The 16,297-nt window shown below is 31.7% G+C and overlaps 1 protein-coding gene across 1 annotated transcript; it reads left to right on the plus strand.

Annotated features, from left to right (window-relative positions):
- The first annotated feature begins 6,928 nt into the window (after nucleotides 1-6,928).
- Nucleotides 6,929-15,400, plus strand: LOC117217316 (sodium-dependent nutrient amino acid transporter 1-like). Its single transcript, XM_033464831.1, has 10 exons — nucleotides 6,929-7,064; nucleotides 7,391-7,477; nucleotides 8,494-8,743; nucleotides 9,716-9,953; nucleotides 10,300-10,674; nucleotides 11,642-11,831; nucleotides 12,899-13,075; nucleotides 13,165-13,441; nucleotides 13,845-13,939; nucleotides 14,267-15,400. The coding sequence occupies exons 1-10, from the start codon at nucleotides 6,966-6,968 to the stop codon at nucleotides 14,438-14,440; spliced, it is 1,962 nt and encodes a 653-aa protein (XP_033320722.1). The 5' UTR covers nucleotides 6,929-6,965; the 3' UTR covers nucleotides 14,441-15,400.
- The last annotated feature ends 897 nt before the right edge of the window (nucleotides 15,401-16,297 follow it).

Here is a 16,297-nt window from a genome sequence, read left to right on the forward strand (position 1 = left end):
ATTAATTACCATTTCGATTCCATTTCTTCAATTTTATTTCTATGAATTTTTTTAGATGAATTTGTATCAATTTTTTCGGCAAAATGAAAGAAAATGTCTAAGAATATTTGTTACTTTTATAATAAAGTGAAAGTTTTCTTACAATGCAATATTTGCAACTATTACCTCGTGTCACTATAATTTCAAATATTATATCAACATGATATTTAGTATATCAATTTAATACATCAATGACTCGTGGATTATAATTCCATTCAGTTTAACATTTCCAACATTTACGACTGGTCCGTAAAGGGTTGACATTTCCTCAATCTAATTGATAGTACTACAACATATCAATACCATTACTTATGTTCATGTGCAACCCATTCTCTGGCACGATCCATGCGAATGTTTCTGCAATTCCTAGTTTGAAGGTGAACAAGTAGCAGTCGATGACGTAGTCATTTAACGGTCATACTGATTAATAAGACTAATAACCAAGGTGAAATTCAATTATCTTTCTTTTCCTTCAAATCAACAGCAAGATCTCGTTACTTAAGAAATATACGTGGTTATTCATTTTATTTTAAATTATCCCATTTTGTGGCGAGTCCGCTTACTTTCTCATCGACTACAGGGCAAAAGAACTGAGACGCTTGAGCTTAGACTGAGAAGCTTATCCTAAGTCTCTACCGGGACAGGTAGCAAAATCCAGGCTGCGCCAAACGCACTGTCCTTTCTCTTTTTCATAATTTTGGAAAATCACATCATAATTTAAATTTGAACAATTTTTAGTTCCATATCGGTATTCCAGAGACGAAACAATCACATCAAAATTACCTTTCCTTCTCTATGGGAAGGAAAGTCAACGCAGTACGTGGCAGATCCTGCAAAGACGAAACTTAGGGCAAAGCTTTCCTTCCTGGATGCATCCCAGACATTCGAGTTGAATTTTGCATTCCTCCCAACAAATCTCGCCGTCTTTCTCTATTCGTGCACACTCATACACACACACACATACCTATTGTTTGATACACATATTAGTTCGAATTGTCGTTATTCATTAATTTCATAGAATATTTATGATTTTTCATATGGTATTTTATGTTTTAATCTAAACGATACGTCACTAAATCTAATGTTACCTATGCTTTCAAGCAACTCATCTTGATTCTTTAATTTTTTGGTGTAAAATAATCATGCAGATTGTAAACGGCGGATTGCGAATGTAAAATGCAGATTATTCTGTGTAATGTATAATTAGCGTTGTGTTGGCTTCTTCGTCGAGATTTTCTATCTTTTCATACCTCTTTACTCTTTATCACTTGTCATAGGCACATATTTTGAAGTACATATTTGAAGTAGTTTAATACCGACGATGTAATTATTATTGGCATACAGTGTAGCACTTGGTACGATCATCAGAATCTAAAAATGAAAAAAGTCTCTTATAATTAGTTACACGGAAGTTTGTGGTGAGAAAATAGATTAAAGTTTGTAAAGAATTAGACAAGTTGTACAGTTTCAAACGAACATGAACCTCTCTAAGTAGTAGACAAATTGAATCTATTAGAAGACTAGAAGAATATTAAAAATGAGAAATGAAATAAAGATGAAAGATAATCCCTAGAAAAATGTATAACGAATAAGATAAGCCTCGTTTGAAGCTGATTAGTCAATTAGTCATTGAGTTAGTAAAACAACCACTAGATACATAAATGAAGCTTATATTGATTAAAAGAATATTATAAATAAAAAATGAAATAAATGTGAAAGATATAATAAAAGATAAAAGTAGATTAGTTGATTAATTATCCAGCTACTAATAACAGCAATTTCAAAAACATGTTTTCGTTGAAAAATGCGTTTTAATGAAGTTTTAAGGGGCTATTCTGGTTTAGAAATTTGAAAAAATCGAAAATTTTGTTTCATGTTTCCAAAGTTCAGACATTCAAGAATATACCCTTAGAAGGATTTTTCAAAATTTCAATTATTTTATGAGTTACAGCCATTTTTGCGACCGGAACAAACGAACAGCGTTCAAACGCGTTCTTCTCGAAACTACTTTTTTCGAGTTGGCGTGTACGATATCTCAAGTTCTAATGAATCGATTTATTTTAAATTTGGTCTGAATATTCCTTATATACTCCTCTATCGTCCGGACCACGCTCAGCTCAAAATCTTTAATATTACTATTTTTTTAAACGTCGAAAAAACGTGCGAAATAAGAAATTTTTTTTCAAACGGCCGTCATTTTGTGAAAAAATGTTGTATTGACTTTTCCAAGATTCAGACGATAGCAGCATCCATACTAATTAAGAATCTGTCCGCTTTTTTTGTTTCAAATGACCAGAAGGGTTGGTATCACGCATGCCACGACACCCCATTTTTTTGCCAGCACCCACTTTGCCAGCTCGTAACTTTTTAAATATTGAGATTTTTTTTTCAGTGAATTTTTTACGTAATCTCGAAATATTAATAAACAAATGCTAAACAGAAGGATAGGAAAAATATCTTCTGTTTCGCTTGTACAGAGCTTCAAAAATCGGCCGAAATTCATGCCTCTAGACCAGAATACCCCCTTAAGGCGTATCTACGGCTTAAGGTTTTAAATTCGCTAACTAAACCACCTTGTGAGGACTATCGTACTGTCTTTTAAGTCAAATAACGCTCCCATACGTATAGTCTGTGCAGATTATCTATCCATCTCAATATTGCATTTCGCGCGCATATTACACACACTACAGGACGTATCATAACATGTGGGACCCATTTCATGAATGAACAGGGGACACAAAAACAGTGAAGAAATTTCATATGAATGATTCTATTTGACCTTGTTTCGAAGCTACAACCATTTTTGTGTTCCAATGTTCGATAGTCTTCAACTATAATACTTAGCTTCGCCATTTCCTCAAGAGATCGGGTAGGACCTGTTGCCTGGCTTGCTCGTTCCCCAAATTTAAATCCACTTGAAAATAATCGTGCACTTGACACGTATTGCCAGTATTGAAGTATCAAGTTGTCCCAAAAGTTTCTTTCATTTCATAAAGAAACAACAGATGTGCAACATATTTTGTTACTGAATTATGTATGATCCATTTTCTTCGATTACTACAAAATGTTGTGCATCTACTTTCTATTTCCTTATAAAACGAAAGACACTTTTGAGTCAACCAAATTACACATTCAACGAATGACTGGAATTTTTGAAAGATCGCTAAATTCTTTGATACGACGACTGCAAACTTGCATGCAGACCGAGGGTGGCTGTATCGAGCATCTTATACGAAGGTAGTTGCGCATCGTTGGAACGCTAAAATGACTATGACTTTGAAAGAAGGTCAGGCGGAACATATTTTCGTTTGAACTTTTTTTCACTGCTTCTGTACTCTTCTGTCCGCTTCTGAAGTGGGTCCCACATATTATGATACAGTCTGTACAACCACCTATCGCTGGCATCTTGCCAAACGAGCTCTAATTTTGTTATTTTCTCGAATTCACCTTTCAAATTTTAGGAGCGTGTCTTTGAAATGTGTCTTCTAATTTATGTAAACCACAGAAGATCGACTTTTTGCAGCAGTTGCTCGAGAATGCCTGCTTAAAAGTTTTAGGGCACCTTTCACTTTCAATCAAGGTATCCGATATGATTTATCTATTTTCCAGTGAAATTTTTAACACAATAACTACTTTCTTCGTTACATAAAATAACAAGTTCACCGATAATCTATCGTATCTTTTAACGATTACTGAAATTTTTCCAGGTTTGAAATAAGTATGTATCGCGAGTTTACATACAGAGTATAATGAAACGAACGATTCAATGATCTTTGAGAATCAAGGTAGAGTAATTATCTTCTAAATCGTTCGTTCCAAATTCTTCGTCATTTTATCACATTATTCTACCAAATGTCCAAATTGGACAAATTGTGAATGTGAAATTTTAAATTAAAAAAAAAAAAAAAATTTATCACACTGCCGAAAGTTTAAAAAGAGAACGATAAAAATGTCTCGTCAATCTCGTCTCATCGATGTATAAAAATATTTGTCATTATGTATGCGCTTACGAGATTGAGAATAAATAGTCGCTATCAATTTCTATGCGAAACATTACTAGAACTACGAGTAAATACGAAAGCAAAGGCGCAATCACTTTCATGATGTCATAACACGTTAGCCAGAGAAAAATGTCTTAAATATGTAGATCGTGAAAGTTTCTTTGTTACTTTCGTAACGAAATTTCTTTTCTCTTCCATTATTTCAGGATATACGTAATCATTTGATCGATGTGTAAAAAGTCTGCGATTCTTACTCTATATGAAGTTTTAAATATGATGTGTTAAAAGCATGAATGAAAGTATGCCAATGACAATAACGCGACATCCGGAAGTTGTAATTATTCAGAAGGTCCAATAATACGTACTATTAGCTTTGACATTATACTACGACTGTAAAAAGTTGTTTGACCAGTTATTTTCGTAATGAGCTGCATTAAAATAATACTATACTAATAATACTATAAAATAAGAACACAAAAAAGTGGAACCTAGCTAAGAACGAATTTTCCTCTTGAAAGCAACGATTTCACGGCTTGCTATAGCGAAGCAGGAAAATAGTAAAATAATATCTGATAAATTACATTTTTAATCTCTATGAGATTTTGTGGATAAAAAAAATGTATGTATGTTAGAATTGTGTTCGAGTAACGTGTTTTTGACGTTTTAAATTTCGTTGATTTCCATCAGGATGTTTAATTAATTATATTAAATATCATTACAGCTAAAAAATTCTACCAAATGTCCAAATTGGACAAATTGTGAATGTGAAATATTAAATAAAAAAAAGTATATTAAATATCATTATATCGGTAGATCATTGTCGGACTGCGAATATCTATGCAAATTTGTATTTTTATGAAAATGATGAAAAAGGTGGGACTTTAGATGGCAGAGTATTTTTGCATTTTCAAATTTCCCATAAGTGCATAATATATAAATAAATAGCTTTTGGACTTGTTCTATCTATCTCATTTTGTTCAATGAAAAATCCGTGGAATTAATATAATTATTATAATTATATAATTAATATGGTTAATATGGTTTACACTTGTTTTAAAACTACTCGTCCCAGTTGATAAACATTATTAGAAATTGCTACCTGCAATTTACGGCAATCTCTCTCACTGAATAATTATATTCGTGTAAAAACAAATTTGTTCAATCGATCGATAAATGACGGATGAAAAATAAGATTGTATTTATAAACAACAATTAATTTCATCATTTTAAATAACGTATTTAGGCTTGTTCAAATACTAAATAATTTACTTCTCTTTTCTGTCACGAGTTTTAAATAACAAATTCCTCTCTACTTAAATAATTATTTAAATGAAAATCATGAAAATCAAAATCATTTTAAATAACGTATTCAGGCTTGTTCAAATACTAAGTAATTTACTTCTCTTTTCTGTCACGAATTCTAAATAACAAATTCCTCTCTACTTAAATAATTATTTAAATGAAAATCATGAAAATCAAAATCATTTTAAATAACGTATTCAGGCTTGTTCAAATACTAAGTAATTTACTTCTCTTTTCTGTCACGAATTCTAAATAACAAATTCCTCTCTACTTAAATAATTATTTAAATGAAAATTTAGCCAATAAAGCCAAACGTTGTTAAATAGAGTAATAGAATTTTTCAATAATTAATTATTATTCATAATTCTCTCAGCACATATTCCTTTGATAGACAAGCGTGTGGCAACACCCCGTTAGAAATCAGTTCGTCATATTATATCGCGATATTTTTTTTTTAACTTTATTAAATAGATCACAACACGTGATACACTTTATATGCAATATATGATCGTAACTGCACCGTTTGATCGCATACGCTGTCTCCTTCGAAGGATGATTTCTATTCTATAGTTTCGCAGCTGGGTAATGTTTCAAAATACTGTTGGATGATTTCCGAAGTGCATAAAACGTATAGAACGTGGCGTATTCCACGTTGATGGAGCGTTGTAGAGGTATGCAGTTCCGACCACAATTATGTTTATCGGTATGATGTCGTGGTATTGCGTGCGCACAATTGCCGAGTGGCAATTATGGGAGTAATTGTACGATGTTATGCGTCGCATTCAAAGCTTTTCACTTTCGACGATTCTCTTTGTAGTGGACGACCTGAAGCGGCAAACGATCTAATTTAAAGTTGACACTTACGCTTTTAATTTTATCTTTCGATAATAAAAGCTAAAAGAAGCCTTTCTTTTAGCATTGGCCTTGTGTCTATTCGGCATAAAATGTATCGCTAATAGAACTGTTTTTCAAATTCTTTTTTTAGATTGATGTTCCTTTCAAATATAAATGTATTATTATTATTAATATATGAATATCACTTATACTCGGCTTTGTCGACGTGTTTTACAGTATCTCACATTTTATTAGCGAATTTTTTACGTTCTCCTATCTGTTAACAAAAATGCGAAACAAACAAGAAGTTAACTATGTTATTTAGCTAGAACTATGTCTTAAAAATATTCACAGCATATAATAATGCTGAACAAATTGTTTCATTGAAGAGACGACAATTTTTTTGCAGGAAATATACATACACTTTATGAAATATTATATTATACTATTATTATATTTATTATCATTATTCTTGTAAGATAACAATTTACTTCGCTCTATACACGTTGAAAGATATTTAAATTGCAACTTGCGTCGCGTGTAGTATTTCAGATTGCGGAAAGTGTCCTTGCGAGGTAGATGGAAATGTCTATACAGGGATATTACATAGTTCTTTTGTGTCATGGTTCTCTCAAGTTACTTTTAACTCTATCGTATGCAGTTCGTTTAAAAAATAATCAATCAAATGCTTTGCGAGTATTTTTTGGGATTGTGAATCTTGGAAATATTTTTCGACCGATACTAGAGATTTAAGTGAACCTTTCAAAGAGTAAGTGTAATCATTTAATAATGTTTTCGTACCAGGGACGACAGAATGTTGCTTTCATTGGAGATGATGGACACACAACTACCAATTTTCAGCGTGCCACGACAGGTGGCAATGGAAAGGTAAATTAATAATTTTAATATTTCTAATAATTATACTCTTACTAAATCACGACTTAATTATTGCACAATATGAAAATAAGAAAGTTATTAAGCATTGATAATAATTTTCCAATAGCCCAGTCTTAGATAGTCTTTCTGAAACTGTACAAAGTTCTAGATAATCACAGAATAACAATTGCATAATTCTGATTTTAATTTCCAACTTTAACTTGACATTTCTGTAGTAGACATAGAAAAAATTGAAATACCAAGGATGACAATCTACAGAGACGAAGGAGAGAAAAATAAAGAGTATCAAAATGCATAGAATCTCATTCTGATTTCAGTTTCAAGATAACAGTTCCTACAGCTTCGCCTATGAATTACAGGAAGATCGTAAATTGCCACTCTCTTTGATGCTTTCTGATGAAACAGTACGTTGATTAAAGCCTTTAGAAATTTAGCCTAGTAAATTAAAAATACTAATTTTTCTAACATTAATATTAACACTATATTCCTTTACTGTATAAAGGCTTATACCTGTTACAATGTCTCTGTACATGTGCACACTTGACACATTTTTTCTCTCTCTTAGTTTATTCTTTAAAGCTAAATCTTAATTCATTACTTGTTTAACTATATCTCTATCTTATTTACTATGCAGATTACTATATGTACATCTTCTGTGTCAGTCTTTGCTATTACTCTATTAGTTTATGCAGAAAGCTCTAAACTTCATGCTTCCTTTTATGAAGTTTGCCAGTTCTCAGATTTGTTTTTCTGTTATTATTGTTACTATTTCTGTCCATTTCTTACTTCCTAGTGTGACTGATCTGATTTATATATATTGTGCAGTCATTTGGTATGTGTTTTCTATTTTTTATTCCTTTGGTGTTGTATAGTTAACATATAATACAGTGATATATTTAAATACAGATAGTTTATTGCTTCCATTGCTACTACATATCCTTAACTCTTTTATGTCTCACTGCATATGGAGATTGTTGCTCTGTTTTTGTCACTTTTCCATAGCTTTTGTATATATTTTCTACTATGATTTGTTATGTCTTCTATGTCCTACAATCCTTATTATCATAATTTAATGTAATAATAATAATATACATAATATATACAGACATACATATACATATATACATACATTTTCTAAAATCCTTGAGTATAGTCTTCAGATATGGCATTTGTAAGCTCTGTGCTGGATACAGCTGAGCAGAAAATCTTCCCCAATTTCCAACTCCAGATCATTGCAAATCAAACATTGGTTTCGTTGATCCTAAAGAATAATTTAATAAAATTGTAATATATAACATGATTAATCTAATATTATTATCGTAATTTGATACTTAATATAAACATTAATCAGAATGTTTTACAAATACCGAGTCTCTTTTCTTCTTTTTTTTTTAAATCCCCTTTTTTCAAATTTTCATAGATTACAACGGAAAACGAAATGAAGAGAGATACCTGGGGCAATGGATTAGAATTTCTAATGTCCTGCATCGCCATGTCCATAGGTCTGGGCAACGTTTGGCGATTTCCATTCACAGCTTACGAGAATGGCGGTGGGGTATTTCTAATACCTTACATCATCGTCTTGTTCCTCGTTGGGAAACCGTTTTACTATTTGGAGATGATCATGGGACAATTCAGCAGTAGGTCTTCGGTGAAAATGTGGTCAGCAGGTGTGATATGAAACCAATATTTTCTAAATATTTCATCTATTATTATTATTATTTGATACATTCATTCAAATTAATATTCAATTTATTCTTTGATAAATAATATTAAAAGTATAGTTATACGTATAAAAAGAAGCTATTTTTTTATAATACTTGTGGAAACAACTATTCAAAGTGTTTTAGATTACTCATAATTTAACGCTTTCACACCCTTTGTATTTTAACAGACTATTTACCAACTAAATGTGCTTTACATGTGCTTTTATCAAACTGGTGTTCAATTTTGATACACTATACCTTCTTTACAAAATCAGCAGAAGAATTCGTGTTTCGGTTGTTAATAATTTATACGTAAAACGAGATTTTCCCGCGCAATATTAACAAAATTTTGAAAGAGTTAATTAAATCTTGCAAACTCTCGATCCCATTTCACGACGGGAATTGATACATGATGAACGAAGAATGTAAAAATTTTAGCAGGAAGTGCAACATTGAGGACCGGTTTCGCAAGTTAAAGTCGTTTGTTATATGGATCGTATACCGGTGTATGCTTCGTGTAACAGGTTTAAATTATGGGTTAAATTACGCCCCATAAGTCATTATTGTTTCCACTCGAGTATACTGATCCAGAATTCTCGCATTCTTACCACACGTCAATTGTTATCGAAAGATAAAGAAATCAGTCCTTATTTGAAATATAGATAAACTTTGGAATATGGGTCACTTTAAGAATTTAAATAGCAGAATTCGTATAATTTCAAAAGAAAAGATGTTCATTAATTTTAATATTTTTACTTGAAATTAGTCTTTTTCGATATTGGGTCTAATTAGAGATCGACTCTGAAATTCGATAGTTATTTCCAAAGAATTGAATTCTTGGAATTTAAATTTGGTTTTATCATTCAATTACAATGATAACAATTAATTTTGAAACATTGCCCACTTTAATTTTATAATTTCGACATTTAATTGCAGTGCCTGGATTTCGAGGTGTTGGCTGGGCGCAAATGTTCTCGATGCTCGCTGTAGGAACATACTATTGTTTTCTGATGTCGATAACCCTTTTTTACCTCATTGCAAGCTTCCAGTCCTCACTGCCTTGGTCCACGTGTTTGGAAGAATGGGGAAATTCTTGCGCCGATTCGGGAAGCTCCTATAACGTCACCAAACGAAACAGTACAAATATGACCAGTTCCGCTGAATTTTTCTTCAGGTAAAACCTTTTTAATCCCAACAACTCGAAAGCAATTAGATTTATCGAATATTTGGAATACTTAGAGTTTGATATATTTGGAAATTGCGATGTTTCGAAATTGGAATATTCTAATATCGCAAATAGAACTTGTTTGAATTTGAAATTTTGAATATATCAAGCACTTGGAATATTTGGAACAAGTATATGGAACGTTTAAAATTCGTAAACAAACATAATTCCATTAAACGAACAATCTACTGCTCCATAAAATTATAAAATAACATTAAAAGATAATAATTCCATTAAGATGACATCACTTCGTATTATAATAACAAATCATTCTTTCTTTCTCTCTTACGATCAGAAAAACTGTACTGAAAGAAAAACATACTATTCAGGATGGCATCGGATTGCCAGATTGGAGTCTGACGATTTGCTTGTTTATTGCGTGGGGCTGCATATTTGCTGTCTTGGCACGTGGCGTGAAGAGCTCAGGGAAAGCGGCCTATTTCCTCGCGATCTTTCCTTACATCATCATGATAAGCTTGCTGGTCAGAGCGGTTACCTTAGACGGTGCTGTGAACGGGATCATTTTCTTTATAAAACCGAACTGGGAGAAGCTGTTCGATGCACACGTCTGGTACGCGGCTGTTACACAGTGTTTCTTTTCACTGTCGGTCTGCTTCGGCGGTGTCGTCATGTACTCGTCGTACAATGACTTCAGGCATAACATATACAGGTTACTTATTACTTTTATTTTTTTCAATTATTTCACTCTTTTCTAGAAAATTCAGATGTTTAGCGAAACAGGTAGTTCAACAGAATAACTAACAATTCATGCATTGATTGCTTCAGATATGTAGTACAGGTTTTATTTATTGGATAATTCATTGGAACAACTAAAATCTTTTCTATTTTATTCGTATTTTATTATTCTTTCAATTAATGGTCTGCAATTTTGATCTGCTTTTAGTTCCTTCCATTATTTTTATTTTTATCGTCCTTTGTTAAATCGAATGGAAGGAAATTACAGATTACACGTGTCTTAGAAAATATCGACAAGTTCTTAGAATAATTGATATTGATATTATAGTATTTTCTTAATGAACAATTCTAATTTAATGGAAACTTTTGTTCGATGAAATTAAGGAGATAATACTCGTCCAGCTCTAAGATATCGTTCTACTTAAAGGATAACAGCTTACAAATCCGTATTTCATCTGTAAAAATTTTCTTAATAAATACTTTTTAAAAACAATGTGTCGTAAATAACCATTTGTTTTAATATTAAATATTATAACGAATATTTTACTTTTAGATATATCATATCCTGTGCACTTTTGCTCGTTCAAATTTCTTAAACATGCATCTATTATTCTAAAAAGATAAAAAAACAGCAGTAAAATAGCGTATACATACATGTAAACCAATTTGAAAAAAGTAGTCTTGAATCAAGATTTGCTTTTCAATTACAGTGATATTTTTAAAGTTCTTCCATTGAAACTATGAACTTTAGTAATTTCATTGAAAAAGGACATCATCGCGTAGATTTCTTTTCAAATCATTATCTTTCAAAATCAACGATTCTTTCTTATGAACGCTACTACATCTTTTATCAGAGTAACTCGATCTAACTCTCACGTTTGAGGTTCATCGTAGAAACTCAGAGTGAATGACATTTTTTTCTTTTCCTCTTTTTGCTCCAGAGATGTCTTAGTTGTAACGACGTTGGATACGTTCACAAGTTTAATAGCTGGCTTCACCATTTTTGGTATCCTTGGAAATTTAGCTCACGAACTAGGTACCGAAGACATCAGCAACGTTGTTCGTGGTGGAACCGGTCTTGCTTTCGTCTCTTATCCAGATGCCATTGCAAAGTTTAATGTTCTACCGCAAGTAAGGAATCTAGTACACGTTTAGTTGCTATATAACCACTATTTTTCCCTTTGCGCGATAAACGTGATTTCAAGTAAAGAGATAAAAGGATGTGTTCAAACGTAAAAGAGTTCTCCTATTTCGTTATTTCTGTTTCCTCTGTAGATGGTTTATATTCCTTTTTTATTTCTGTTAGGTTGTGATTCACTGAAAAAAGTGAAATATTTCATTATTACTTAGCTATTACCTGTTATGTGTATTTTATTATATTTACGATAACAATAACTTATTTGTACTTTTGTTCTATAGACTATTACAATAGAAAGTTGCTGAGTTCTTATTCTTTGTTTCTTACACTATATTATATTCCTGCGTTGGGTTCTTAGTTGCTATATTATACAACTGTTTTGTTCTATTATATTACGTTACTCTTAACTCTTAATTCTTTCTTAATAATTACCATGTCGTTATATGCATTATATTAGGCTAATATGGTATATCAACATAGTTTAATGTAGCATATATATATATAGATATACAGGGTGGTTGGTACAAGCGGAAAGAATAAACATTTTTTTTTAATTTTCTTAAAAATTTACAGTGAGATCCGTTATAACGAGACATGATAAAGTGCACGCGTACCGAGCGAAAATTCAAAGTCGATTTTCTCGAAAACAAAGCCTCGAACGAAAAATTCTTATTCTATATTTTCGACTTCTTTTTTCGCGTAGAATCACCCCCTTTCCGCTTGTACCACCAGTTACCAACCACCCTGTATATACACACATATCTCTATAATCCGCTTACAATGATATACAATGATGAGATCAATGATGAGGGTGAATTTGAAGACAGAGTGTTTATTTATATATTTCTATGTTGATATATATATATATCAAATAAGCCTCTTATAGTATATTGGATTGTATTATTATTAACTTGCTGTTATTATTGTTATGTTGAAATCTTATTATTTACTTCTCTGTCAGCAAATGAAATTACATAGAAATTAAATTAGATTAAAAGAAAAACGAAACAAAATTTCAAACCAAGTTTTATACATAACTTTTACTTTTCACAATTTTCAGCTCTTCTCGGTACTCTTTTTCTTGATGCTGTACGTCCTCGGGATCGGAAGTGCCATCGCATTGGCCGGTGCTCTTATCACAATTATCAGCGATCAATTTCCAAATTGGAGGTACATATACATAGTGACCGGTACGTGCATCATTGGATTTTGCGCTGGAATCATTTATTGCACGCCTGTAAGCAATACGTCAATGATCATTTACATTATCGTCAAAATGAACATAATGAATGTGCATAGTTTTTTTTTTTTTTTTAATACGTACAGGGTGGCCAGTTTATACTGGAATTGGTCGATTACTATGCTGGATCCTTTATCGTGTTTATTTTGGCTACTCTTGAGATAACTGGAATTTTCTGGGTATATGGCTTGGAGAATTTTTTGGACGACGTGGAGTACATGTTAAAAAGAAGGCCATCGGTTTACTGGAGACTTTGCTGGACTCTTGTTGTTCCAATATTACTGGCTGTGATCCTAGTGTATACCATAATCAATCTGAAACCTTTGACTTATAGTGGTATCTCTTATCCTGACAGTGCTCATGGTTTGTATTTGCTTTATTATTATTATTAGTTATTATTAACATTTAATTTTAATTAGTACATGGTCAATAACGTGGTTAACAAACCATTTAAAAAGCTGTTTTAAATTGAAACGTGTCTTTATATTGTCTAATATGACTAATGTTATCTGCATAATACAAAATATATTTTATGAACTAAGGTTACAGGAATAAATTAATTCAATTAATTCAATGATCTCTATTATTAATCGTTGAGGCCCAGTTTTCCTGCAGAGGATTAATACGAGTTTGTTATCATTACCTTTTTGCCATTATTATCACCGATGAAACCTTACAATGTTCTGCGAACAAACATAACTCATAATTTTCTATTACATTGCAATTTTCTATTTTCTAACTGTTATATTTACAATTCTAATTACAGTAGCAGGCTGGACAATTTGCACGTTTGGTATTCTGCAAGTTCCTTTCTGGATGATTTACGCTATAATCTCGAAAAGAAATTTATCTCCACTCGAGGTTTGTATAAAAAGAAGATGATTACGTTTAAGTAGAAACTCAAATCCCATAGAAAATTATTTCTATCAGAATTCCATAGAAGATTGTTATATTTGAATCAAAATTTTATAACATAGAAAGTTATCATATTTATATTTCAATTAAAATTACACAACAGGAGATTATAATATTTCAATTAACAACTTTATAATATAGAAAATTATTATATTTAAATTTAAATTTCATCGGAACGCGCCAGGAAATTATTTGGTTTAATTTAAAGTTTCATAAGAACGCCATTTAAATGACAGTTTCATTAAATAATTACCAAATTTCTAAATCTCACAGATGATCAAGTCGGCGTTTAAACCTTCGTCAGATTGGGGACCGAAGGATTCCAAAGAACTGGATTCTTGGATCGAATTTAAGGAGACCAAAAGGAAAATTCGAGAGAAACGTGAAGGTTCCAGAATTAAACAGTTCGTTTATGTAATACTCTGCTGGGAGGATAAGCTCGTGTAAAGATGAAGGAAAACCTTTCACGATAATTAACAATCTTCCTTCCGTCGACTGTTAAAACATTTGTCACGAAAGAGCAACTTCGAAAATGAAATTGTCTGACATAAACTTGGCACACGATAGATTTTGTTGAGAAACGAAGAAGATAATATACAATTACAAAAGTCATACACATCTATATTATATAAATCGATCTCGAGAAACCGTTTAATACGAAAAACATAACGAAATCACTAAGACACAATAGATACGTTCATTTTCGGAGAATTTCTTTCCATTCAACCTTGCCGTCTTAGAGATAATTCGTATCTGCGTATTTTTTCGCTGTAATTAGGTTGTAGACTTGTAGAACAAAACACGATTGAGTTCTTTCTTTTTGTAAAGTAACGACACTCTTTGTTAGTAAGAAAGCTTATTTTTATCACAGATGAACGAGAATTGACGAATATTTAACACTTTCACTGCTGCCAAAGCGACAAGTATTATTTCATAGTATTTCCTTGAATCTGTTAATATGTGTTATAAATTTTGTTAAAGAAATACGTATGTATTACATTAGATTTCTTCTTTTTTTAACACGGTTTGCTTTAACAATTGACACGATTAACAGTGGACCTGAAACTGAAGAAAAACTGAATCTTTCTCGTAGAAAGTATTTGCGGGTGAAAGGGTTAAAACAACGGTCAAGTAAACATAGAATTATAAAATGACAATTTAATAAATTAAATATACACCTACAAATAATTTGAATAATAAAACGTTCGTCGTTCTCGAGCGAAACATAGTTCCCTTCTGGTGTCATATACATAAATACAGTATTAATTATTATACAAGAGATATAGGACTCGTGCTATAAACTGCATTTAGGAAATATTTAAGCGAACGTAGTTTTATTTATTAACATTCGAATAGGTTTTAATCACAATGTATTTTAAAAATAAATAGAGATTAGCAACAATAAAATCTGTAATTAATAAAATACCATGGCTCTCCTAGGTGTGCATTTAGATGTTTCGTAAAAATACTTATTAATTTAAAACAAATTACTGGTGAAAATTATTACTAGTAAAAGCTGTTTGTGATATAATTTGAGGTGTAGGTCGTGATAGTGATAGAAAGAAACACTCGAGTGTATATTTTTTTTTATATTTATTAAAATTTACAATCAATTCTCGCATTGAGAATTTTCAGTGATTTTTCAGTAATTAATAAGTTAATACTTATTATAGATAAGTATTATAATTTGTAAGTAAGTATTATAAATAAGTAAATATTACTTAATTTAAACAACTAATTGAATCTAGCGTTTAGGTCCAGCGGATAGTGTCTCTTCAGCCTGCGGATCTGGTCCGACGTATCAAGTAGTCCAGTGATTAGGGGGTTCCGGTGTTCGTTGACTCTTTTGCTATATCTGTCGCTATATTTTGCTATTTCTGTTGAGGTTATTCGATGTGTAAACAGAGAAAACACTTGGATAAATTGTAAGGCAGAAAATATATTTAAATAGAAGTGTAATAAGTAAGAATACAATTTAAGCTGGTCCAGATCCGCACGCTAGCTGTGTTACCCAATAACTGAAAAACCCCGAAGCCAACGTCGCCTGTCTACTGTTTATGGCCTGACTTCGTCGCAGTCTTTTGTCTACGCACTGTCGATGGCTTCAGTGCTTGAGAAAACTAAAAAGACCAGATGTAGAGTTTTCTTAGAAGTGGTAACCACTTCAACAATTTCCTCTTTGACTGTGAGTATCTTGAGGTCGCGATGTATTGTTTCTTTGGTAACATACCAAGGTGCATCAATTAAGGATCTTAGAGTTTTCGATTGGAAGCGTTGAAGTATTTCGATGTTGGAGTTACTTGC

The sequence above is a fragment of the Bombus bifarius genome, unplaced genomic scaffold (assembly GCF_011952205.1).
Source record: "Bombus bifarius isolate JDL3187 unplaced genomic scaffold, Bbif_JDL3187 scf7180000007975, whole genome shotgun sequence".
Lineage (NCBI taxonomy): Eukaryota > Metazoa > Arthropoda > Insecta > Hymenoptera > Apidae > Bombus > Bombus bifarius.

What these genes read in the sequence shown, in the direction of transcription:
- LOC117217316 (XM_033464831.1), top strand. Translation starts at nt 6,966, where the DNA reads ATGTTTTCGTACCAGGGACGACAGAATGTTGCTTTCATTGGAGATGAT. An exon ending in TCCGCTGAATTTTTCTTCAG is followed by an intron (nt 9,954 to 10,299) that starts GTAAAACCTTTT and finishes TCTTACGATCAG; the next exon opens with AAAAACTGTACTGAAAGAAA. An exon ending in GAAATTTATCTCCACTCGAG is followed by an intron (nt 13,940 to 14,266) that starts GTTTGTATAAAA and finishes TAAATCTCACAG; the next exon opens with ATGATCAAGTCGGCGTTTAA.